At 40.0% G+C, this 27,134-nt stretch overlaps 1 protein-coding gene across 1 annotated transcript; it reads right to left on the reverse strand.

The window, feature by feature from the left end:
- Positions 1 to 168: 168 nt before the first annotated feature.
- Positions 169 to 27,075, reverse strand: LOC127525836 (high affinity immunoglobulin gamma Fc receptor I-like). Its single transcript, XM_051920011.1, has 3 exons — positions 26,894 to 27,075; positions 8,420 to 8,598; positions 169 to 1,627 (listed from the first exon to the last, which is right to left on the reverse strand). The coding sequence occupies exons 1-3, from the start codon at positions 26,953 to 26,955 to the stop codon at positions 1,227 to 1,229; spliced, it is 642 nt and encodes a 213-aa protein (XP_051775971.1). The 5' UTR covers positions 26,956 to 27,075; the 3' UTR covers positions 169 to 1,226.
- Positions 27,076 to 27,134: the final 59 nt, after the last annotated feature.

Genomic DNA, 27,134 nt, shown 5'->3' on the forward strand with positions numbered 1-27,134 from the left:
CGTATAACTGCCCATGATTGAATTTCATTTCTTTCTATTAAATAAAATTACTTTTTTGAATGTTTGTCTCTGTGATTTGTTAATTGTTATAGCAAAAGCTATTCTAACGGGAAACTGTTAATGTTTTAATACGACTGGCATATCAAGATCATCTTTGTTGTCTGTTATCCGCGGGAGATGTACTACATTACCTTTCTTGGATACATCCTTCTTTCTACAGTAATTCATGTGGTGGAAGACCGGTCGGTGTTAACTGTTGTAGATATTCTTTGTGATATTGTAAGCTGTTGTTTTCATCTTCCGCACAATCACCACCAACTGTTTCAGCATAGTCTATTGATGCGCATTTAACCAATTTGCTGTGTTACCGATCAACATTTTTGACATAAATTCTTTTGACTTCCTTTTTCTAGGTGCTAGGATTGCCTGTGTACTCATTTTTTTCTGTTGATAACCCTTCGTGATGAAATTCTTCAATATGATTTGGACATAATACGTCTTCTTTAATTGGGAACTTAAAGTGAGGAAAATGTAAACATTTTTAAGAGCTTAGAGCACAGGAAGTGTGTCTGACAGAAGCATTCACAAGAGTGAGAGTTGAGAGTACTGTGATCTTGTTTGAAAATGATTGATAGGAGGGCGCGATTTGAAAGAATCTCATGGCAATATTCTCATCCCGCGGGACTTGAAAAAATCTTTTCCAAAAAGTCTTGTCTCCTAAAAAGTCTCATCACGGCGAAAGATTTTTTTATATAATAGAGAGATTACTTTTACCGTATGTATCAAAGTTGATAATTTCTCCTCCACACTTCTATTATTGATCTCTAATAACCTACTTAGCTCTTATTCTTACTTGCACCAAAATGAGATTCACCACAGCCAAGTCCACTTTAATCAGTTTCATCTCAAGGCCAAGGACACAGTGTATAAAACAGAGTCCAAATGCATTGACTGACAGATAGCATCAACCCAAGGGAGTCTTCATTTCATGTCATTATTTTCCCAAATTCCAAAATATAAAACTTTTACCTCAGGGAATTTTTACTAGAAAGGGTTGTCCAGTGCTGTAGGCTAATCTACCCAAGATATTCAAATTTTTAAGGTGTCCACATGATTTTAAACCCTTTGTAAGGGAACCACCATTTTAGACAAAACAGAAACTGGGATTTACATATTGACACTTAGCACTTAGTAGGCCTCATGCAACACTCATCACAATGTGTTTGCTAGGTCAATGCATATTCAGCAAACATCGAAGCACGGTCAACTGGCATCATCAATGAGAAGAGAATGACAGAATTCAGGCTAGACCAGGAAACACATTGAGCTGGTTGTGTGCACTCACCTTGCACAACCACAAGTACATGGTCACTTGCTTTCTTCTCTGTCCCATTTCCTTTGGCTTCCACCTCACACCAGTAACTCCCGGTGTCAGCCTTCTGAAGTTTCAGTGTTTTTAACTGACTCTGTGAATCTCCATGACTCAGAAATTTCTCATTTTTGTAGAATCTATATTGGAGTTGTTTGTCTGTTATGTTGGTGTTAGACTGACATATTAGGATCACAGTGTCGCCTTCTAACAAAGATGCTCTGGGGTGGACTGTCAGGACAGGCTTGTCAAACAGCTCTAGAAGGACAGAGAGAGAGAGAACAGAAAGATAGAAGAACAGAACTATTAATTAATCAGATAATCACTCTCACACCCTTTTAATCCAAAGTATCCAAGGCAGGGTCTGTCTCATGAGAACTGGGTGCAAGACAAAAACTGACTCTTGGACAGGGTGCTAATCTACCCCAGGGCAAAATCATAAACTCACCAACATTGGGCCAATCTAGAGATGCCATCAGCCTATTATTTGTGATATAGATTAATTAAATTAATCTTTAGGAGACTTAAACTAGAGATTCTTCCATTTTAACTTTTCATCAACTTATTGCCAGCATCCATACCACCTGCACCTCAGAAGAAGTCATCCACCTGAAGCTAAGAATGTTCAGGCCCGACCAGTACTTGGATGGGAGAATATCCAGGAAAAACTTGGCTTGCTGCTGAATGAGGTGTTGGTGATACCAGCATGGGGAGCTTATCCTGTATTCTGTGTGTGGATCCTAATACCAATGTGCTGTAAAAATGATACCATCCTTTTGATGAGACATTATAAACAGAGATCCTGAATCTTTGAGGTCATTAAAGATACCTGGGCATCCTTTGAAAAGAATAGTTTGTATGCCGATGTCCTGGTTAAATTGTCTACCACAGCATAGTCATTCTGTTATCCTAATCACCCCCGTCTCTATTTGGCGCTCTCTCTCTCTCTCATCCTTTTACCACCTAACAGCTCATGTGTGGTGAGTGTACTGACACAAAAATGGCTGCCGTCACATCATCCTACTGGGTGCTACACATTGGCAGTGGTTTAAATGGTTCCCCACTCACTATGAAAAAGCACTTTGAGCAGTGAGAAAAACGCTATATATAAAAGTAAATAATCATTATTATAATTTTATAACTTTTTTTCACTACTTGTACAGTATATCTCAATATGCTTTACTTTTGTACAAGAATGGGATGCAGAAATAAACTGGATGCAATAAAAATTTCTTCTTCATTGACAAGTTTTGGAGATCACATGAATGGAAAACTATGGGAAGATGGCCATTTGTGAGCATTGCCGACAAACTAAGGACTTTGAATAGAAAGATTCGGCAGTTCCTTGCAATACAATCTGAAATCAGGAATGCATGGTGGGCTCGGCATGCCTGGCTGTCTTCGCACAGCCGGTGGGCGGCGGTGGCAGTCGCAGTGTGATGCAATTTTTGCACCTCTTGTCATCATAAGTGGTGGTCCTCCCAGGCGAACGCTACTGTAGGTGTATCAGCTACACAAACATGTTCAATACCACGATCAACTGGGGACTAATCAGCTGATGCTGGTACCTCATTTTCGTTTTCAATGATCTCCTGATCACTTGCATCAATTTCCAAGTCCGACAAGTCAGAGTCCAAATCAGCAATAATGTGTAAAATGTCTATGGAGTATTTATTTTTTCGCCAGATGTCGATGCCATTTTAGAGGTTGTTTGCTCTTCATAACACACGCAGGGAATCAAGGTTAAATCAACAAAGCTACTTAACTTTCTTTCTAGCAAAGAGAGTCAAACTTAAACATAAGGGAGAGTTTTGTCGCAGTTTACAGCTGATTACCGTCCTCTACCCCTGAATTTTGACAAAAGTCAACATCAGCCCTGAAAGAGTTAATAAACCAAAAGTTTAAATTTTTTTTATCGAGCGAGTTTTTTTTATCGCTATATACATATAGCGTCTATATATGAAATCTCACAATGCTACAATATTCAAGGGACAGCTACTGGGGGAAAGCATAATACAGGTAGGGCTTCCTGCATTTGGCTAAGGCCTGCTTTGAAAAAGAGAGTGTGGGAGGCAGGGTTCCTAGGTACAGGCAGGAGTGATGTCTTCCATCCATCCTGTAGTTGAGCTCTTCTGTTCAATGCAGTCGCCCAAGCTTTGTACTTTTTCAGATTTCAAATTAAGAACACACATTTGCCAAACATGGGATTTGTTCTCAGGGACACTAAATAAGACACCATGTCCCCTGGCCATGTACAGTATTGATCATCATCAAACAGGGAGCACATCTGCCCTTTTAAATAGCCATCCTGAGTCATCTTCCACTTGTCTCTTCCCATCTCCCTGTCAGATGATTTGTGTGGATTCAGCAGTATTTATTTATTTATGGCCTCAGTTACCTGTTTTAAATCAAATAATGTGTATGGAATAAACCTCACAATGGCACACTTCAAACCTTTGGCTACAGTCAGCCTCAACACTGCTTCTATCCACGATAACAGAATCTGCTCGTTTCAACCATTCCAGCACAACCCCAAGTCCAGGTCACCTCAACATTCCCAGGCACATTTCACTACAAACATCCTCGCTCTCCCCATCGTGCAAGTACATCAAGACATCATCCTTGTTACTGGAGACTTGATTGTGCGCACCGAAACTTTTTGCTTTTGGAACACAAAGTCTTTTTGTCCTGTGATCCCTGGTTCACAAACTTCTTGATATTAAAGAAAGAGCCTCATTGGTGTTCAAGAAGCATAGCAACAGGATTTTTGGGATGATGGCTGCTCTTCATTGGGGTAAATGATGTTCACTGCTTTCAGCCAGAAGTTCAATAAACGGACTTTTCATTGCTTATTTCAGCCATGAAGGGGATCATTATTGGTTGACCACTGCCTATGTTGAGGATGGACTTTTCATTGCCTGTTCCTACCATGAAGGAGAAGATCTCTGTTGCCACAAGAATCATTGTTGGATGGCAACTGCCTATGTTGAGAAGATTAAAGAAAACCTATGTCAACTCCTGGCATTGAACACCTGGATGAGAGCCTTCTGCCAGAGGAAGGACAACTGGAGCTTTCTCTGAGATAGACCAGAGTTCGTCAGATGCGATAGCTTGCTTCTGATGAAGTTTGGTGGCAGGGGTCCTCTCTGAAAACATCTCAAAAGATAATGAAGCCTACAGTGCATCCGGAAAGTATTCACACGCATCACTTTAACCACATTTTGTTATATTACAGCCTTATTCCAAAATGGATTAAATGCATTTTTTTCCTCAGAATTCTACACACAACACCCCATAATGACAACGTGAAAAAAGTTTACTTGAGATTTTTGCAAATTTATTAAAAATAAAAAAACTGAGAAATCACATGTACATAAGTATTCACAGCCTTTGCCATGAAGCTCAAAATTGAGCTCAGGTGCATCCTGTTTCCCCTGATCATCCTTGAGATGTTTCTGCAGCTTAATTGGAGTACACCTTGTGGTAAATTCAGTTGACTGGACATGATTTGGAAAGGCACACACCTGTCTATATAAGGTCCCATAGTTTACAGTTCATGTCAGAGCACAAACCAAGCATGAAGTCAAAGGAATTGTTTGTAGACCTCCGAGACAGGATTGTCTCGAGGCACAAATCTGGGGAAGGTTACAGAAAAATTTCTGCTGCTTTGAAGGTCCCAATGAGCACAGTGGCCTCCATTGTCCATAAGTGGAAGAAGTTTGAAACCACCAGGACTCTTCCTAGAGCTGGCCGGCCATCTAAACTGAGCAATCGGGGGAGAAGGGCCTTAGTCAGGGAGGTGACCAAGAACCCAATGATCACTCTGTCAGAGCTCCAGAGGTCCTCTGTGGAGAGAGGAGAACCTTCCAGAAGGACAACCATCTCTGCAGCAATCCACCAATCAGGCCTGTATGGTAGAGTGGCCAGGCGGAAGCCACTCCTTAGTAAAAGGCACATGGCAGCACACCTGGAGTTTGCCAAAAGGCACCTGAAGGACTCTCAGACCATGAGAAAGAAAATTCTCTGGTCTGATGAGACAAAGATTGAACTCTTTGGTGTGAATGCCAGGCGTCACGTTTGGAGGAAACCTGGCACCATCCCTACAGTGAAGCATGGTGGTGGCAGCATCATGCTGTGGGGATGATTTTCGGTGGCATGAACTGGGAAACTAGTCAGGATAAAGGGAAAGATGACTGCAGCAATGTACAGAGACATCCTGGATGAAAACCTGCTCCAGAGCGCTCTTGACCTCAGACTGGGGTGACGGTTCATCTTTCAGCAGGACAACGACCCTAAGCACACAGCCAAGATATCAAAGGAGTGGCTTCAGGACAACTCTGTGAATGTTCTTGAGTGGCCCAGCCAGAGCCCAGATTTGAATCCGATTGAACATCTCTGGAGAGATCTTAAAATGGCTGTGCACCGACGCTTCCCATCCAACCTGATGGAGCTTGAGAGGTGCTGCAAAGAGGAATGGGCAAAACTGGCCAAGGATAGGTGTGCCAAGCTTGTGGCATCATATTCAAAAAGACCTGAGGCTGTAATTGCTGCCAAAGGTGCATCGACAAAGTATTGAGCAAAGGCTGTGAATACTTATGTACATGGGATTTCTCAGTTTTTTTATTTTTAATAAATTTGCAAAAACTTCAAGTAAACTTTTTTCACGTTGTCATTATGGGGTGTTGTGTGTAGAATTCTGAGGAAAAAAATGAATTTAATCCATTTTGGAATAAGGCTGTAACATAACAAAATGTGGAAAAAGTGATGCACTGTGAATACTTTCTGGATGCACTGTACATTACTACATAGCTTTATGTCTATCGTTAGCCATAAAATCTTATTAAAAAATGAGAAATTTGCTGCGGGTTTGACAAAGAGTGAATCTATTATAATGAATAATAAGTATGTGTCAACTGAAGGACAAACGGTTATAAAGAAAAATAACCAATCTTAAGTTGTCCTAAAACATTGTTGCTGTGATATTTAACTTAACATCAGAGCTTTAATTAAAAAAAATTAATTAATGGAGCATGTCAAGCAACTGTCTGAAAGCACTCTGGATGTAAAAGCTTAAGCACTGTTACAGATTAAGTCAAGTTTTCAGGTATTTTAACTAATTCCTTTTTAGTATTTTAAATTTCATGAATCAATAAAAAAATTGATCATCTATATATATAAAATCCCTATGTGCGTCCAGGTGTCCGTGTGTGGGTGTCTTCTGGTGAAGTGCGCATGCGCGGGGCTCGGTGCGATGCACGATATTACTGTTAGAGAAAGTTAGAGGCGTTTTACGGAAATACAAACCAGTATTACTGCGAGAGGAAATTAAAGGTACACAATACAGTGACGCATATTACAGCCACATACAAACCAGTATTACTGTCAGAGGAGATTAAAGGCATATTACCGACGCGCACGCCTGTATTACCACCAGAGAAAATTAAAGGTATATTACGGACGTAGAAGCCAGTGGACGTACAAGACGGTATCCTTCAATAAGGGCGCGCACAAAAAGGCGAGCCTCAATTGGGCGCAGCGAATAAAGGCGCGCGTAAATAAAGATCTGCACCTTTGTTGCTCTTCACATATTCCAGAGCCATCTGAACTAAATTATCTACGAATGCCTTTATTCGCCGCGCTCAATTGAGGTCGCCCTTTTGAAGCTCACCTTTTTGTGCGTGCCCTTATTGAATAGAGCCGCACAAGACAGTATTACTGTCACAGGAAATTAAAGACACACAATACACGGCGGCAGCCCACGAAGAACGGTCAGCTCAGCAAGTAAACATAAACAAAAGAAAGGCTGAAAGAAAGAAAAATACGACCAACAAAAACAATGAGGTCAAAGTCCCTTGCCATTTAATATAGACTGTTCCTACTAATGTTTATGCACTACTGTTCTAGCGCCCGTTATTGTAACAGGCTAAATGACTAGTTAAAAATAATTTCTCCCCTGTGTCAGAAATCAAAAGGCCTCAGGCACACACAACATCATCTGCTCGATTCCTGGGAGCGTCAACTGTGTGTAGTGGAGACGAGAGTCTCTTTAACACATCTTTTAACCTGTTATATAATCAGCAATTGTATCTGAACTAGTCAGAGTATTTTATCACTTTTTCAGTGGTGTCATATTAATGCTGTCTTGCTGTTTGTTTTAATTATGGAGACAGCCATTTTGCATGAATTTTACAAAGCTGTGACTGAAGCTATTTTTGAGGTCAGACACTCCATGCCAAGCAGTTGACTGTTTTCTTTATAACGTGTAATGAAGTTCTCAAGTAATATTCAGATCTGCCCTAATGGTTAACTAACTCAGGATTTCAGGATCCTGAAAGTCAGAGAATTTTTATCAGTTATTATTTTGAAAACTGAATGTACTTTCGAAGGTGGTGATTACTCACATTATTTTAGTATTTACAGCTACACCATTTTGTAATCTCCATGTTGGTAGCAGGTTCTGAGTTGTGTGCTGTTTGTTGATAATAATGTCACCTGCTGGCATCATGTAGCTTCAGAAAGTGGACTCCTGTGGTGTCAGTGAGATGATGGTATATATGGTAGATGGTGACATGCTGTTGGTCAACACCCAAGATTGTGAATACTGAATCAAAAGATGTGTTTGTTATTTTTGCAAAAGGGTTTTCAACTTTCTGCAAAGACTTTGGACTAAAATTTTTCCTGGACCTTTCCCTAAACTTAGGCAGAGTGGTGGCTCTTATAGGCAGAGCGGTTACTATGAGGCTAAAGATCTGTGCTGGTATCTGGAAGGTTGCCAGTTTGAATCCCATTACTGCTGAAAAGGATCCTACCCTGCTGAGCCCTTGAGCAACCTGCGATTGATCCAGGGGCAATGTACATTGGCTGGCCCTGTGCTCTGACCCCAAGGGGTATGCGAAACATTACAAATTCCTAATACAAGGAATTGTAGGGTGCAAATAAAATAACAAAATAAAATAAACTAAGTCTGCCACATTCTTTTGTTAGGTGGCACCCTCTTGGTATAATGAAATGGGTTAGGAGAACTAGTTGCTGACCAGAAACATGCTGTACCTGTTTTCTGTGCTGAGATGGTCATGGCAGTTAGGCCTGCAAGAAAGAAGAGCAGAACCCGTGATAAACAGAAGGCAAAGGAGAAGCCATAGGAATCCACTTGATGCTCCATGTATGACAGATGTGCTCTTGTGAAGTTATGGTGTATATAAAGCTGCAGTCCTAGTGATGGAGTGACTCTGAGGAGAGAAAACAAAGCATACAGGTCATCTTATCAAAAGCAAATAACCAACAGCACAATGATGCACTTGAGTTCAATGCCATTAGTTCTTATCCAGCACTTGTCATTTTACAAGCTGTGAGGATAAGCCTAGTTGGTGTAGCAGAGGGTTATGTGTTATGCACGGAATCCTGCTGTTATTTATATACTAGTAAAACATGCAGACCACCTGCTCTGACAGGTCCGTCTCACTCCAAAAACCTAGATATAAACTACAGTAACCTCTCTGTCTATCGTCTCCATACGTAAGAACTTACATTTGATTATGAATCCTGAATATGCTAAACCCCAACACATGGTATACTGTATAAAATAGATGGTCTTTCCAATAAACTTTTCTGCCCACATATAATGTGCCTTCCAGGTTTTCACTACCTAATTTGTTTTGAATTTCTGGAACATATCTGGTCAAAAGCTTTTAATTAAGACCATGATTAACATTCTAGCCCCACTAGTTTGTTATGTAATTATAATAATAATAATAATAATTCTTTGCATTTATATAGCGCTTTTCGCACTACTCAAAGAGCTCAATTGTATGACAAAGCTAGCTAGCTAGAAAGACAGACAAACAGACAGGTCATGCAAAGAGAGTATGTTCCACCAGATGCAGCGCTGAATGGATGTCCTGAGTCAGAGGACAGATTAGCCCCAGACCTGGGAAGGACCAGAAGCACACTAACTTGGGCTTGCTGGTAATGAGAAGGATGAAAGACTGGCTGGCAGAAGAAAGGAAGCAGAGTTGATCAGTAGGAGAGGATGACAATTTGGTGGTATTGTTCTGGTAAGATGCATACCAGTGACGTGCAGTGAGGTTCATGGCTGGTGAGGCACAGACTCCTTCAGAGTCAGATTTACAAATATATGAACCCAAAAGAGTAAGTTATTCACTATTCAGTTGTCAGTCAGCATGCACATTAACTACTGGTTATGTTTCATATCTCATCAGCATTCTTTACACACACATCGGTAAGGTGCATATTTGGCTAAGAAAGAATGTTACATTTATAGCGGTGAGTGAGCAGATAGAGCGCATTTGCTCTGCACCCAGGTACATACTTCGTAAATGTAGGAAGGACGATCCTTGCATGTGTGTGAACTGTTAACATTTGAATTTGATGATTGCATATAGCGCTGAACTTACTGCTCTGTACTATTCTATCCTCTGCATGTCCTGGAGTACAAAAGAAACAGCATACAGCAACATGTGGGGACTGGCAAGATCGGGAAAAAAAAACACGCGGTCACTGATTACAAACCGCAAGATGTTATGCGAATGAATATGAATAATATGAATAATGTTGCATCCGTGCCACAATGTTTTCCGAAATGTACTATACTGGTCATAAAACGAATAATTCCAAATATCATATATACCTATGTTTTTTTTTGACATCATGGACCATAAGGTGCATACTAATTCAGCATGAGCAGGAGCACTCAATAAAACTGAATAAAAAAAAATCAAGTGACGGTGAGATACGAAGAAGGCAGATTCGCCAGCGTTTGTGTGTCAGCTTTTATCCCTCCAGATCAGAGAATGTCCAGTTCCATTGCCTCAAAACACCACTCACATCTCCAGTTATTCCCAGTTTCAAATAAAAACTAACAGCGTCAGATCCCTGGGTGGGGGGAGAGGTAGTATGTATCGTGATCGTGACTGAGAGAATAAAAGTGAAACAAAAATGGTAACTTTTACAAGTCCTATAAATGTACACCGTCTGTTACAGACACAAACCAAATGTATGTGTTTACTGTATAATATTAACAATAAGAGCAGCTCACTACTGAAAATGGCAAATATAGGAGTCAGTCAATATCAAACCGGGGACTCTTGATTACAAGTCAGCAAATCTTACCACTACACCATTGAAACTGCTGTCTTATCCTTGAACCTTTTGTGAAAGTATTTATTTGATCTTTGGACTTCAGGCTTTACACATTGTATAGTTTATGCCAACATTTTGTCGTTTATTACTAAAATATGAAAAACGTTTCTGTTTTAACAATGTGTTTACACAGATTATTGTAGAAACAGAACACACATCAAATGCATGTGTTCCAAATAACGATCTATTATTTCACTCTAAAACTCCTTCACTTCACTCCCAGATAATCAATGAAGGCCTGAGCTGGGAGAACTTTGTGCACATTCTAAGTCAGTGGGGGGATGGAATAGCAGGCTGCTTGCTGCTTGTCTTTATCGGCACATTTACAGGACAAAAGACGCTGGCGGAGAGGTGCAAATGGATTTAAGGTGGGCCGGATCTAGTTTTTTCGTTGGCTCTGGTAATTCTAGTGTTAAGGTCAAATTTTAGTTTTTAAATATTGGATTGGTTTTTCTCTTAATATAATCCTATTTTTTACAAAATTGGAAACAGTTTATGGTCTTACCTTTATTTGTAAATGAAGTCCATGCGCCTATCCTTCTCCACGAAAATCTCCATCACTTTCTTGTAAAAGTCCTCCTTTTTTTCCTTTAGTTTTAAAAGTCTTAATCATTCATTTTGGCAGTCAGTCGGAACAAAAAATTAAAATACATGGACCGCTGCAGTGCACTTAACTTTCTGATATCTCCAACTTATTGGCGCCTCGAGCCTCTGCATAGAAGAACAGCAGCAACAAGAACCTGTTGGGCTCACATGTGCCCCCTTCAGTGCGACACGGTACTGTCTGCCTCACCTTGTGCTTTTTCACTGTGGTTTTATGTACAATCAGCAAGACTAAATATGTCACACACACTCATTAAAGATATTAGCCAGACTGAGGAAAGTCAGGGTGTATAATAAACACGTCTGCAAACATTATATTGGCAACATACAGAGTGACAGCAACAGGTACACGCCAATTACATGCATCAACCCTGTGTTGTGAGGTGCCACACCTCGCGTTTCTCCCCTGTATTTGAACAGGAAATGCGCAAATTCAACAACTGTAACAAAAAAAAATATCAGAATTATTGGAATCATACAGAATACAAATTTATAGCCCAGACCAGTGGACAAATTTATTTTATGTTATCATTATTAGTTTTTTTCCTGACTCACCTGTCTCCCCTGACCACACGTCCCTGGTGCATACATCACCCTGCTGAGTAAACAGGAGCTAATATTCTGATAGGCAGGCTCAAGGAGGTAGCTGCCATTTTTTTTCTGTCCGTTAACTTGATTCTTCGTATTTCCTCGTGTTTTTCCCTTCTTTGTTATTATGACTTTGTTAATGAAACACATCGGTCTGGAGTACAGTTGTGCATGTTTGGAATCACTCTGTGTTCAGGGATGGCTTACGAGCAGAATTGTTTACATCTCTAACAAAGTGATTATGAATCTTGCTTCATCCAACTAAAGACATTACAAATAAATAACATTCTCCAACCCACTTAATCTACCCAATATTGCTAGAAAAGGATCCAAGACTGAAAATGGCCTTAAAGGTTATGTCTGCCCAAATGCATAGCTGACCACACCCACACAGTCAATTTGGAAAGAAAAAAAAAGTCTGACTCATCCATTGAGAGATATGGACCTCTAAGTCTGAGCTCCATTAGCAGTGGTGTTATTTGACCCTTTTTATTTTACCTTCATCCTGAGGTATCCTGTATTTACTCACCCTGAGAGAATTTAATTACATTATACACAAGTATGAATGAGCATGGGAAGCAAACAAAGGGCATAGAAAGAAAAGGAAAAGGACAAGGCAAATAAAGTTCAATCAAAGTCCAAACCAGCCTCAAGGTCATGGTATGGCCTGCCAGAGATTGACCTGGTACAGATCTGCCAGGACTGGATGCTACAGCATTGGCACCAGCTAAGAGTGAGAAGTGGGTGCAAAAGTGTGAGCGAAGCAAGCAAGGAGTATTCGGCGATTCTAGGAGTATTACTGGAACCAAACATGGCCTTTTTACACTGTTGTCAACTACAGCTAATAATATAGGAAAATACAAGTGAGTTAGAGAGTAAAATTAGGGTATTTAGTGCTCAGCTTGAAGATATTAAGCAAACATTTACAGCTCATATTGAAACAGTTGAACAATCGACATCCGCCGCTGCTGAAAAGGCAATTGCTGCAAAATCAGAATGCAAAGTGCTTGCTGCCAAACTGGCTGCACTGGAAGATATAGAAGGAACAACATCAGAATTGAAGATCACCCTAAAAACCGTGAAAGTCCAAACCCATTGAAATTTATAGCTGAACTAGTCTCTAAATTAACTGAAGGAGACTTCAAATTGGACACGAGGTCTCAGCAGCCTACTGTACACATGGATGAAATGTCTTAAAACAGAGAAGCCTGATTGATTGTATGTTTCAAAAAAACTACAGGCTAAAAAAAACTTGAGGTCAATTCACAGACTGAAAAAGGAGATTATATTTGAAAATAACTGTATTTATATTTTCCCAGATTTCTGCCCTTCAGCAGCTGCTAAACACGCTGCATTCTACAGCAATAAACAGTGCCTACACAAAGCTGAAATCAGATACTGTACAGCCTCTTGTATCCTGCCAAACGGAAAATGGTTATTGAAGGTCAGTTTTACATTTTTAGTTCTTGAGATGAAGCAGAAAGAGAGCTTAGCAGACTGATCCAGTCATCCTTTTGGAACACAATCATGAGTCATACCGTGTCCTGACAAGGCAAAGAAGATTCTGCTTGCAACTCGATTCATTTGTAATGTGACATTTGCCATAACTATACACTCTTTTTCCTTTTTGGACACTTTTTTTTTAAAACTTCAGTTACTATACTGAAATTTCTTCCATTGAATATATGTACATTGTGAAAACCACAAAGTAACTAGCGATTTACAATGTGTGTGTTTTTTTTTTCTTCACTTTATACCCTTGGCTTACTGTATCAGGAATGTACTACCATGCGTTATCTCAGTGTCCATGGGAACTGTTTAACATTATTGCCTAGGTTTTTTGTATTTGGACTGTACTATCACTATATATCTCAATTTTAATTTTTTCCACACCGCTGCTGCGGGGTTCATTTTGTTCTGGATGTGCTCTCTCTCTTTTGGCATGTCAGAGGACTGGGATTTCTTGGGTAGAGAGAGAGCTTTGCTATTTCTTATTCATCCTTTCTACCCTAATAACCATTAATGCCAACATAATAGGCTCCACAGCCATAACACCTGGTAATAATATGAAATCTAGGACAAAGCTATCATATAACAATGTACTACACAGTGGTGTCAGTACCAGGATTTGAACTGACAAACTCCGGGTTTGCTGAAATATTACTGAAGAAAGAAAAAAAAACGAAAACGGGCAAATAGGGCTATGCATACAAATGTCCATCCATCCATTATCCAACCCGCTATATCCTAAATACATGAGCCAATCCCTGCCAACACAGGGCACAAGGCAGGAACCAATCCCGGGCAGGGTGCCAACCCACCACAGGACACACACAAACACACACTAGGGACAATTTAGAATCACCAATCCACCTAACCTGCATGTCTTTGGACTGTGGGAGGAAACCGGAGCGCCCAGAGGAAACCCACACAGACACGGGGAGAACATTCAAACTCCACGCAGGGAGGACCCGGGAAGCGAACCCGGGTTCCCAGGTCTCCCAACTGCGAGGCAGCAGCGCTACCCACTGCGCCACCGTGCCGCCACATTGACAATCATGTTACGTTATTTTTAAAATGTTTCCTTTTTTTTTTTCATAACCTCTTTAACACACTACTTCTCCGCTGCAAAGCGCGGGTATTTTGCTATATATAGATATACATATAGAGATATAAATATATATATATATATATGTATGTATGTCTATATATAAATATGTAAGCTTATAAGTACTGCCTTACTTCTCTTTAAGAAAGGAAGATGTAATGATACTTGATTTAAACAATTTCATGTCTTGGTGGGTTTGCGTAGCTTATTGTCAATATCTTTACACCTTTTTTTAAGACTTACTGACTGAAACAGGCTTTCACAAAAAAAGTTAGGGCTTTGCTACAGGATACACCCTCCACAAGTTAAGCAAGTAAAAATAAAATATATATTTCTGTTTTATTTAAACCTTTTAAGTTCGTATGCATAGCCCCATTTGGCTGTTTTAGTTTTTTTTTTCTTTCTTCAGTAATATTTAATCTCCTTAAAGAAAAACAACATATGCATTTTACTTTTTTTGTATCTCTTTAGTAATATTTTAGTGTAAAAGGATAACCAGTATTTAAACCTTTTATGTTACTTTATAAATTTATTTTACACAATGTTGAAAAATTAATAAGAAAGCTACATATTTTGGCAGCTGCTGCTTTAATTTTCAATGAAATGAAAAAAGCTCTCCAAAAGAAAACATCAATGAAGAAGAAACAGTTTGCACTATCTAAAAAGGAGAAACCCTCATTTATAAAGGTTTGCTGCAGATGACTTAACTGAAAATAAATGAATAGTTCCTATGTGTATAATACAGTACATGTTTATCTATTTTACTTATGCCTTTATTCCAGCAACTTGCAACATCTGAGGTACAATTTGTTACATTACTTTTGTTTTTTGCAGCACAGGCAGGTGAAGTGACTTCCTCAGGGTCACACAGTGGTGTCAGTACCAGGATTTGAACTGACAAGTTCCGGGTTTACTGAAATATTACTGAAGAAAGAAAAAAAACGAAAACGGGCAAATAGGGCTATGCATACAAATGTCCATCCATCCATTATCCAACCCGCTATATCCTAAATACATGAGCCAATCCCTGCCAACACAGGGCACAAGGCAGGAAACAAACCCCGGGCAAGGTGCCAGCCCACCGCAGGGCGCACACACCCACACACCAGGGACAATTTAGAATCGCCAATCCACCTAACCTGCATGTCTTTGGACTGTAGGAGGAAACCGGAGTACCCGGAGGAAAACCAGACAGACACGGGGAGAACATTCAAACTCCACGCAGGGAAGCGAACCCGGGTCTCCTAACTGGCACCTTTCACTGCGCCACCATGCCGCCCGCATACAAACTTAAAAGGTTTAAATAAAACAGAAATATATACCTTTATTTTTACTTCCTTAACTTGTGGAGGGTATATCCTGTAGCAAAGCCCTAAGTTTTTTCATGAAAGCCCCTTTCAGTCAATAAGCCTTAAAAACAGGTGTAAAGCTAAACTTGCAGCACCGCTATTCAATTACACTTGCCTAACGCCTCTCCTAAGGGGACATACTGTGGGATCTGGGCATCCGTCAAAGCACCAATCACAGGCCCGATTAGAAAGCGGGAAGCTGTGATTTGTCGTCTCCTTCCCATGTAACAATCACAGCCCGTGTTATTACGCACTATGTATGTATGTATGTATATATGTATATATGAAGAGGATGGATGGATGGATGTATATGTGTGTGTTTATGTATATGTGTATATGTATGTGTATATATATATGTTGATATGTGTATATATATATATATGTATATATATGTTGATATGTGTACAGTATATATATATGTATATATATGTATATTTAGATATGTGTATATATGTATATGTATATATATGTTTACATAACCTCTTTAACACACTACTTCTCCGCTGCGAAGCGCGGGTATTTTGCTATAAGGCATATAAGACTAATGACTGCAAAGTGAATTGTAGAGCGTATGAGAACATGAGGGCAACCATTAAGAAGGATATCAGGAAGGCTAAAAGACAGTTGGAGAGGAATATAGCAGATAAGGCGAAAGAAGACCCTAAGAGATTCTTTCAGTATTTTAGTAGTAAAAGAACAGTCAAGGAGGAGGTCAAGTGCATCAGGAATAGTAAAGGGGAATTAAAAGATACAGACAATGAAATAGCGGATGCCTTAAACTTACATTTTTCTGAGGTGTTCACAAGTGAGCAAGTGGCTAACCTCCCAGAGGAAAACAGGACTACTAAGGAGGTACTGAGGGATTTGGAAATTGTAGAGGGAGAAGTGCTGCTCAGATTAATTAAGCTGAAATCGAACAAATCACCAGGACCAGATAATATTTATCCTCATGTTCTTAAGGAGGCTAGTGAGTACATATATAAACCCTTGACGCATATTTTTAGGAAGTCACTGTGCACTGGAGAGATTCCGAAGGACTGGAAAATGGCAAATATCATCCCATTATATAAAAAGGGTGACAGGGCAGATCCAAGCAACTATAGGCCAGTAAGCTTAACATGCATCACAGGAAAATTAATGGAAGGAATTATTAAGTATAAGATCGAGCAACACCTGGCAAGGACAGGAGTTATTCTGAACAGTCAGCATGGGTTTAGAAAAGGGAGGTCGTGTTTTACTAACATGCTGGAATTCTATGAGGAGGCAACAAAAGGATACGATCAAAGTGGAGCTTATGCTATTATTTATCTGGACTTTCAGAAAGCATTTGATAAGGTGCCACATGAGAGGTTGGGCATCAAATTAAAAGAGGTGGGAGTTCAGGGCGATGTTTGTAGATATTGAGGAGGTTGTTGACTGCACTACTGACTACATCAACTTCTGTATGGACACTTTAGTTCCAGTAAGAACAGTATGCTGCTATGCTAACAACAAGCCATGGATTACAAGTGACATCAAGGGCCTTTTGAACCAGAAGAAAAGGGCCTTTAAAGACGGTGATCAGCATGAGCTCAAGCGCGTGCAGAAGGAACTCCGAGTCCAGCTCAGGGCGGCGAAGGAGCAGTACAGGAGAAAGCTGGAGCAGAAGTTGCAGAACAACAGCATGAAGGAAGTGTGGGATGGGATGAAGATCATCACTGGCTGCAGCTCGAAGCAGGGTGCCACCATTGAGAGAGACGTGAAGAGAGCAAACGAAATGAACATCTTCTTTAACAGGTTTGACCACCCTAACCCACTCTCACCTCGGATTACTGCACTCTCTACACATCCTTCTGCTGATACCAACATAGGAGAGACATCCCCACCCACAATTACAGCAGCGCAAGTGAGCAGAGAGCTGAGGAAACTTCGTGCCAACAAAGCAGCAGGTCCAGATGGAGTATCGCCACGACTGCTGAAGGTCTGTGCATCAGAGCTGGGGGGTCCTCTACAGCGCATCTTCAACCTGAGCCTGGAACAGGGGAAAGTCCCGAGGCTTTGGAAAACATCTTGCATCACCCCAGTCCCAAAGGTATCACATCCTGGTGAGCTGAATGACTTTCGGCCTGTTGCTCTGACATCACATGTGATGAAGACCATGGAGAGGCTGCTGCTTCACCACCTTAGGCCATAGGTTCAACACGCCCTTGACCCTCTGCAGTTTGCATATCAGGAGAAGGTGGGAGCGGAAGATGCCATCATCTATATGCTACACCGATCCCTCTCTCACTTGGACAGAGGCAGTGGTGCTGTAAGAATTATGTTTCTAGACTTCTCTAGCGCCTTCAACACAATCCAACCTCTGCTCCTTAGGGACAAGCTGACAGAGATGGGATTAGATTCATACCTAGTGGCATGGATCGTGGACTATCTTAAAGACAGACCTCAGTATGTGCGTCTTGGGAACTGCACGTCTGACATTGTGGTCAGCAACACAGGAGCGCCACAAGGGACTGTACTTTCTCCGGTCCTGTTCAGCCTATATACATCGGACTTCCAATACAACTCGGAGTCCTGCCATGTGCAAAAATTCGCTGATGACACTGCTATCGTGGGCTGTATCAGGAATGGGCTGGAGGAGGAGTATAGGGACCTAATCAATGACTTTGTTAAATGGTCCGACTCAAACCACCTACACCTGAACACCAGCAAAACCAAGGAGCTGGTGGTGGATTTTAGGAGGCCCAGACCCCTCATAGACCCAGTGATCATCAAAGGTGACTGTGTGCAGATGGTGCAGACCTATAAATATCTGGGAGTGCAGCTGGATGATAAATTAGACTGGACTGCCAATACTGATGCGCTGTGCAAGAAAGGACAAAGCCGGTTATACTTCCTTAGAAGGCTGGCTTCCTTCAACATCTGCAATAAGATGCTGCAGATGTTCTATCAAACAGTTGTGGCGAACGCCCTCTTCTACGCAGTGGTGTGCTGGGGAGGCAGCATTAAGAGGAAAGACGCCTCACGCCTGGACAAACTGGTGAGGAAGGCAGGCTCTATTGTTGGCATGGAGCTGGACAGTTTAACATCTGTTGCAGAGCGAAGGGCGCTCAGAAGGCTCCTATCAATTATGGAGAATCCACTGCATCCACTTAATAGTATCATCTCCAGACAGAAGAGCAGCTTCAGCGACAGACTGCTGTCACTGTCCTGCTCCACAGACAGATTGAGGAGATCGTTCCTCCCCCAAACTATGCGACTCTTTAATTCCACCAGGGGGGGTAAACGTTAATATTTAACATTATACATAGTTATTGTCTGTTTTTTTCACCTGTATTATTATCATTCTTTAATTTAATATTATTTATTGTATCAGTATGCTGCTGTTGAAGAATGTGAATTTCCCATTGGGATTAATAAAGTATCTATCTATCTATCTATCTACAGGCTTGGGCAGATTTGTGGCAGATGAAATTTAATGTCAGTAAATGTAAAGTATTGCACATTGGAAGTAAAAATGTTAGGTTTGAATACACAATGGGCGGTCGGAAAATCGAGAGTACACCTTATGAGAAGGATTTAGGAGTCATAGTGGACTCTAAGCTATCGACTTCCAGACAGTGTTCAGAAGCCATTAAGAAGGCTAACAGAATGTTAGGATATATAGCACGATGTGTGGAGTACAAGTCCACAGGTTCTGCTCAACCTTTATAATGCACTGGTGAGGTCTCATCTTGAGTACTGTGTGCCGTTTTGGTCTCCAGGGTACAAAAAGGACAAAACAGCGCTAGAAAAGGTCCAGAGAAGAGCGACTAGGCTGATTCCAGGGTTACAGGGGTTGAATTATGAGGAAAGATTAAAAGAGCTGAGCCTTTACAGTTTAAGCAAAAGAAGATTAAGAGGTGACATGATTGAAGTGTTTAAAATTATGAAGGGAATTAGTCCAGTGGATCGAGACTGTTATTTTAAAATGAGTTCATCAAGAACATGGGGACACAGTTGGAAACTTGTTAAGGATAAATTTTGCACAAACATTAGGAAGTTTTTCTTTACACAAAGAACGATAGAAACTTGGAATAAGCTACCAAGTAGTGTGGTAGACAGTAAGACGTTAGGGTCTTTCAAAACTCGACTTGATGTTTTCTTGGAAGAAGTAAGTGGATAGTACTGGCGAGCTTTGTTGGGCTGAATGGCCTGTTCTCGTCTAGAGTGTTCTAATGTTCTAATGTTCTAATGTTATCTCCGACTATGCCCTTCTGAACATGGAGCTCAAATCACTCAGCCCTACGCACTCATCTCACAGCTGGCGTCTTAACCCCCCCTTTATTAGCTGATGAGTACTGTACAGAATTCATATCTAAGCAAACTGATTATTTTTAAGAGACAAATGCATCTCCAGAGATCTCTGCAGGAATACTCTGGGAAACACTGAAGGCATTTTTAAGAGGACAGATTATTTCATATCTTTCTCACAAAAATAAATTGGAAACTAAGAAGGTGTCAGAGTTAATAAGTGAGATTACCAGAATAGATCTAGAATACATCAGGTCTCCAAATGAGGCAATTTATAGGAAAAGACAGGTTTTGCACTTAAAATTCTTGACTACTAAAGAAATGGAACATTTCATTTTCAAATCACAACATCATTACTATGAACACAGACGGAAGGCTAATACGATCTTAGCTCAACAAATCCACAAGCAGGAGTGTTCGCAATGCAGTAACAGCAATTACCAACACAAAAGGAGATAAAATCATAGACCATAAAAATGTAACCCACACATTTAGAGAGTACTGTAAGTACTTATATTCTTCCTGGTTTAAAGAAGATAAGACACAATCTAATGAGTTTATTGATTGTTTACATATACCACAGCTAGATATTCATAGTGCTGTGGAAATGGATAAACCCCTGACACACTCAGAATTACTAGACACTATAAACTCACTTCAAAGTGGGAAAGCAGCCGGCCCTGATGATTACCCAGAGGAATTTTATAAAATAAAATTTCAAATAAGTTATCTCCACTATTATTAGCACTTTAAGCTTTGTGCCAAACATTAATTACTGTCTTTCCTTAGAAAAATAAGGACTTATTACAATGTGCATCCTACAGACCAATCTCACTCTTGAATAATGATGTTAAAATACTCTCCAAAGTTCTAGCTAGAAGGATTGAGAAAGTGCTTCCTACTATAATATCACAAGACCAAACCAGATTTATTAGCGGCCGACACTTAACTTCTAACCTTCGACATTTGTTTAATATATTAACCCATTAAATCTAACACCCCAGAGATGTTACTATCTTTGGATGCAGAAAATGCATTTGACATGGTTGAATGGGACTACCTATTCACCAAATTGCACAAACATAAGTGCATGGATCAAACTTTTTTATACTAGCCCAGACGCCTCAGTTTGTTTTAACAACGTTGTTTTAAACTAATTCAAACTAAAACGCAATACCCATTGCTCTTTGCAATCATCACTGAGTTATTGGTCATTAACTTTTGAAATGTATCAGGGATAAAGGGGATTGCCATAGTAGGATGTGAACAGAGAATATCACTATATGCAGATTATATTGTACTGTATATATCTGACCCACAACCTTCCATACCAGTAGTCTTTTATGCACGAGCAGAATTTCAAAAGATATCTGGATTCAAAATCAATTTGAATAGAAATGTGTTTTTTCTAGTGCACAGCACTCAGTCATTCAATTTTAAATCTTTTATTGAGTGCATTTATCTAATTTAAAATTGTCCAAAATGAATCCAGAGCAAGATTCAAACTATGAACATTGCAATCAAGTTTGAGCCTTACTTGGTGACACACTTGGTGTCACAATCTCTCCTAATCCATTAACAGCTGTGTTTGGTGGGCTCCCTGATGGGCTTAAAGAGGAGAAGGACAAACAGTAATTTCCTTTACTTCATTATTAGCACGCAGACTTACCTTGCTCAACTGGAGGAATCACACCCCGCCTCTTTTAAGTCAGTGAGTAAATGATTTCCTATGCTATTTGAAATTGGAAAAAATCAAATTCTTACTTAGAGGACCTGTTAAAAACTTTTCTAAAATATGGCAAGAACTAATGAATAACCCATCCATCCATCCATTTTCCAACCCGCTGAATCCAAACACAGGGTCACGGGGGGTCTGCTGGAGCCAATCTCAGCCAACACAGGGCAGGAACCAATACCAGGCAGGGTGCCAACCCACCGCAGACTAATGAATAACATTTTAGAAAAAGCTTCTATTATTGGCGAAAAGGATACTTTTCATTCCTGGACTGATTTTAAAGATTTGCTTTGGTTGTTGACACCATAATAGATGGTGTCGCTTCAGAGATATTCTGATTCAGGCCTAAAACAAATACATTATAAAATAAAACTAAAATAGCTGAAATAGGTAAGTAAAATATTAAAAATGCAGATGTAAACATCTATAACTCCCAATGTATTCACAGAGTCTCTAAAGATCCTCCAAAGTAAAAACTGGTGAGGTGATACGGCCTGGAAGACACGGCTGCAGGTGAGCAGCAGAGAGGCATAGCACACAAAGTGGGGCCTGATCAGCCTGGCACTACAGCTACAGTAAGTATACCTTACACCAGGTTAGAAGATGAGGCTGATACAGAGGACTTCTTGCATTTACGTATTAATACTAAATTAAGGGTCTTCCCTCATCTTTACCCAACACCTTCTACGTCAACACTGACTAAGATACACTACTGGAGACGGGAGTCATGTGACATTATAAGCACAATACTCCTAATATGAGGACATTGAGAACTAAGCAGAGAATGGACTTGAAAGAAATGATTGAAAAATGCAAGAGAGTGTAACCTGGGGTTCATTTTTGGGAAAAAAAGAAAAGAGCACTAAATGTTAGATGTTAATTCAAGAAAAAAAAATTAATAATTGTTGAAGAGAAGTGCAACTAGACAACACAGTATGTTTAAGCCGAGACTGGTAGCTGCCAGTACACCCTAAATTGGCCTGTCCTAGTCCAGGCAAGTTAGTTACAGGAACAGGATTAGAGGTAGGAAAAAAGGGGAAGGCAGTCAGGTCATCCAGGAGAAAGATGGAGCCAGCAAAATGCTGAAATGAAAAAAAAGGAAAATAAAAAGATTCAAGGAGACAAAAAGTATGAGCTGGTCACACAAAAGTACATTTTCAGAGAGAAAGTGTGGAAAACTAGAGGCCAGAGAGAGAAGAAAAAAAAAGACACAAAGGTTGACAAGCTGACTGTTTCAGTGAAGATACAATGGGCTCGTAGATACAAAAAAAAACAGAAAACAAAACGAAAAAAAATAAAGATGGTATTATCATTGTAAAATGTTAAATATTTTTGCATGAGAGTACATACATAGGGCGGCACGGTGGCGCAGTGGGTAGCGCTGCTGCCTCGCAGTTGGGAGATCTGGGGACCTGGGTTCGATTCCCGGGTCCTCCCTGCGTGGAGTTTGCATGTTCTCCCCGTGTCTGCGTGGGTTTCCTCCGGGCGCTCCGGTTTCCTCCCACAGTCCAAAGACATGCAGGTTAGGTGGATTGGCGATTCTAAAATTGGCCCTAATGTGTGCTTGGTGTGTGGGTGTGTTTGTGTGTGTCCTGCGGTGGGTTGGCACCCTGCCCAGGATTGTTTCCTGCCTTGTGCCCTGTGTTGGCTGGGATTGGCTCCAGCAGACCCCCGTGACCCTGTGTTCGGTTTCAGCGGGTTGGAAAATGGATGGATGGATGGAGTACATACATAACTGACAAGTGCAAACAGAATTTCATAGTGCATCACCGCAGGTAAACACTGTTGTGCAACAAGCCTGAAGCCAAACAGACATTGTGGTCTTTCAAACATGTTTAAGGTGGCTTCCATAAGTACTCGAGTTCATAAGTACCTAGAGAAAATCAGTAAATAGTGCTGAATATACTGTTTAGTGCAGTGGAAATCACAAAAAAAATAAAAATAAATTAAAAACATATACACCAAAAACCAACAAAGACTCTTCTTTTAACTTAGCCCACCAGTGCTGTAGCTAACAAGACTAAGAAAATGAATGCTACTGATGCATTGTCAATTTTGATATTCACTGTAGAGAATGTTAAACTGCACCAATCCACATAAAACACACATAGACAACGCCAGTTGTTAAAGCACTGGACTCCTCATTATGAGAGCAGAATTCAACAAGCCTAAAAACTGAATCTGTGAAAACTTATGTGATCAAAATCCCATCGTGCTCATATAAGCACATAGTGACAACTGCACGCAGGAGAAATGTGCACAATAAACATTTAAAGGAAGGTAATCCCCTGTAACAATTTCTCTTTCGTATTACCAAAATTATCTATTAATGTCTCATGAATGGGAATTTTAACACTAATGTAGTGAACATATTAATTTTTATGAAAATAAAAATGAAAAAAACATTTGTGGCAAAACAAAGCATATACTTAAGGATAAACACTATACAAAACTGACAAGAAAACACAAAACCACTAAATAAACAAGTTAATTGCACAGTGCAATGAGTAATGGCAAATTAAGTGTAATCCCTCCGTATGTCAGTCCGTATGTCAGTAATAACTATTTGAGATGGCGATTAATCTGGATATATCTTGACTTGAACATCTCTAGCTCTGGAGTAGTTTCAAAAGCAGAGGGCACATCACTAGAAGACACACACCTTAAAACTAATACATTTTAACTTCATTAGGTGTCTATTAAATGATGTTCCTGCTTTCAATGCTGGATTGAAACCCACACCAGCCCCTGGGTGACTTAGCTCCTTGACAGGGAGAGCTGAGCATACTTTTGACAATGTCATGAGCAGACACTGGGTCTTTTAATGCAATGATATAATTTATCACTTTTGATTTTGGCATGAGTCTTGATCATTTCAAGGGTCCCCCTTGATCATTTAAACATTTGATTGTTTCATCAAGATTGTCCCCCTTGAGCATTGAGGATATTTGAATGTTTAAACAGGTGGGAGCGAGGTCATCTCAACTTGGGGACATTCCATTGTTTCATTGTTGAAAAGGTTCCTATCCATCATGGACCCCTGGGCGATCCAACACTGTCTGCTTTTCACTGTCTGTCAGTGATGGAAAAGCAACCCATTAACTGTGCAGTGAATTAGGAAATATGAATTGTGAAAACAACACCTTGAACGCAACAGCTTCAGCTGCTAAAATTTTACACAAACCAGTTTTTATTTGTTCAATTTTGACCTTTAAAAAACAGGCAAGAGATTATTTTTGAGAACAAATCAGAGCCACATTTTGGTGGACTTCTTTGTCACAACTACTGAAATGTTAGCCATGTTTAACATAATTAAACAACTCCTGCGTGCTGCTGGTATACATTATGCCCTACCGTTTTCAGCCAAGTTGGGAGTCATCATTGAAAAATAGATTCACACTTAACTTGCTTGAAAAAGGCAGTAAAATTTTAAAAAATAATTCCTAGCATTTTAAAGACCCAAATAAGCTATGATTAAGGAATAGCATAAAATAAGCATTGGATAATAATCAGTCATTAGGAAAATGAATGAAAAAGGCTTTGCTCAAAAATGTTTACCAATTATTATGACTAATATAAGAAACATAAATGTTTGGTTTTTTTCCTGTGTGCTGCCACAACTCTTAACTCAAATCATTATGTGACCCTGAAAACTACTCACTTCTTGGAGACCAAGTGATTCTAACAGAACAGGATTTTATTAAATTTATTTCAAGGGTTCGCTGAAAAACTACAATAAGATTTTGGTTAAAGGAACAGCAAAAAGAAAGAGAAAAATCACAAGCCTGGGAACAACACAGGATAAGATGTCCATTCACATTGACGCAGAGTCAATTTAGAGTCACAATATAAACTTAGGGCAGTGACACAGAAAACAGAGTACAAGGAGAAAAGCTCATGCAGACGCAGAGAGAATGTAAAAACTCCACACAAAGAGAATTCACATTATGTTACCCCCTGTAAATGATATGCTTGGCGATTGTCATCCAAACAAAATTGCCACTTATGCATAAATGTCCCTGGGGTGTTCAGGGAACAAAAATTTTTGGACAGTCCTTCTGTATTTCATTTTTGGGCTGGCGTGTCCGATTTTCTTATTTTGATTCTCTGTACTGTTTAAGCATGCCCTGGTTTGCCCACATTTTCCCAGTATCACTTATTGGGTATCCAGCAGAGAGGCTATGTGAGTTAAGAAAAAAATTGCTGGAAAAATTGTCCTTGCACCTCGCTGGAAATCTCACGATTCTATTTCTCTTGCCGTCTGGAAGTCTTCCTTTCTTAAGCTGATCCTCTTGGCAGTGAAGATCATCGGACTGTTATATTGATAAATGGATGGATATGGTAGCGCTGATCCAAGCATCTTCTGTTTAATGGGGTTGATGCTGTGCTGTTCCTCATTTTATCTGTTTATTGTCACCATTAATTTTAATGTGGCAGGGATTGGGTTGGGTGGTGTTATGGGGTGGGCGCCAAGGGCTTGTATTTCAATAAAAATCGGATCACCCAAAAAAGAAAGAATTCACTAAACATGCAATCTTTTTTGACTATCAAAAACTAAATATTCAATATACATTTTAATAGAAGTCATATCAAAACTGTAAAATAAACTGCCTTTAGTAGGAAGGTACATTTCCTCCCCTCCAAATGTCCCCCGGGACAAATCAAGTTCTGTCAAATACCAAGAGGGAGACATGACCTTGAAGGGTGGTCTCCAGTGGCCTCCATTTCTAGACTTCTCATGTACCCATGTTCCCCAAAGGAGCATTTCAAGGAATTTGTTAATCTTTACATTCTTCATGCATTACTAGAACCCCACATAAAGCAGTTTCTTCATGTCACACTTGACACTGGACGTGTAGTAGCCCAAGTTTATTCACTGTCACCCACATTTTATACCCAGACTTCTTAGCTTCCGATGACTTACATTACACTCAAGTAATTCTTTTTGGGAAAAATCAGTTGGTTGACTATCTGCTGCAGCTGACAAGACTAAATGACACACATTGAAACCTCAGCTGCATTGCCAGTGATTTTCAACTTTATGACAGCACTAAATGCTATCGCTGAACTGTTCATCATAAATCGGTCATTCAAGATTTGAATTATATGTACAGCATAATGAGCTCCAAACTGGAGGTGCATCTAATAAGAATAAACTGTCCTCAACTATTTTCGCAAATATAATTTTAATTTTCAAGAAATATACTTACAAGCAACCAGAGGATGTTTGCTGGTCAGCACTGCATGCCTGTCCTGAAGCAGACCACTGCATTACAAACAAAGAGCATCCGCTTAGCTGTCTCTCTTAGTTCAAGGCAATGAGGAAACAGCAAGTTACAGGATGGCCATCTATAAGAAAACCACAACTCAAATTGCATTGCACTTCGCAGGGGAGTTAAGATCCATGCAGAGTATTTTCATTTTAGAAAAAACTAGGGGGCTCCACCCCCT

The sequence above is a fragment of the Erpetoichthys calabaricus genome, chromosome 16, assembly GCF_900747795.2.
Source record: "Erpetoichthys calabaricus chromosome 16, fErpCal1.3, whole genome shotgun sequence".
Taxonomy (NCBI): domain Eukaryota; kingdom Metazoa; phylum Chordata; class Cladistia; order Polypteriformes; family Polypteridae; genus Erpetoichthys; species Erpetoichthys calabaricus.

What these genes read in the sequence shown, in the direction of transcription:
- LOC127525836 (XM_051920011.1), bottom strand. Translation starts at nt 26,955, where the DNA reads ATGCAGTGGTCTGCTTCAGGACAGGCATGCAGTGCTGACCAGCAAACA. An exon ending in CAAACATCCTCTGGTTGCTT is followed by an intron (nt 8,599 to 26,893) that starts GTAAGTATATTT and finishes TTCTCTCCTCAG; the next exon opens with AGTCACTCCATCACTAGGAC. An exon ending in CATCTCAGCACAGAAAACAG is followed by an intron (nt 1,628 to 8,419) that starts GTACAGCATGTT and finishes CTGTCCTTCTAG; the next exon opens with AGCTGTTTGACAAGCCTGTC.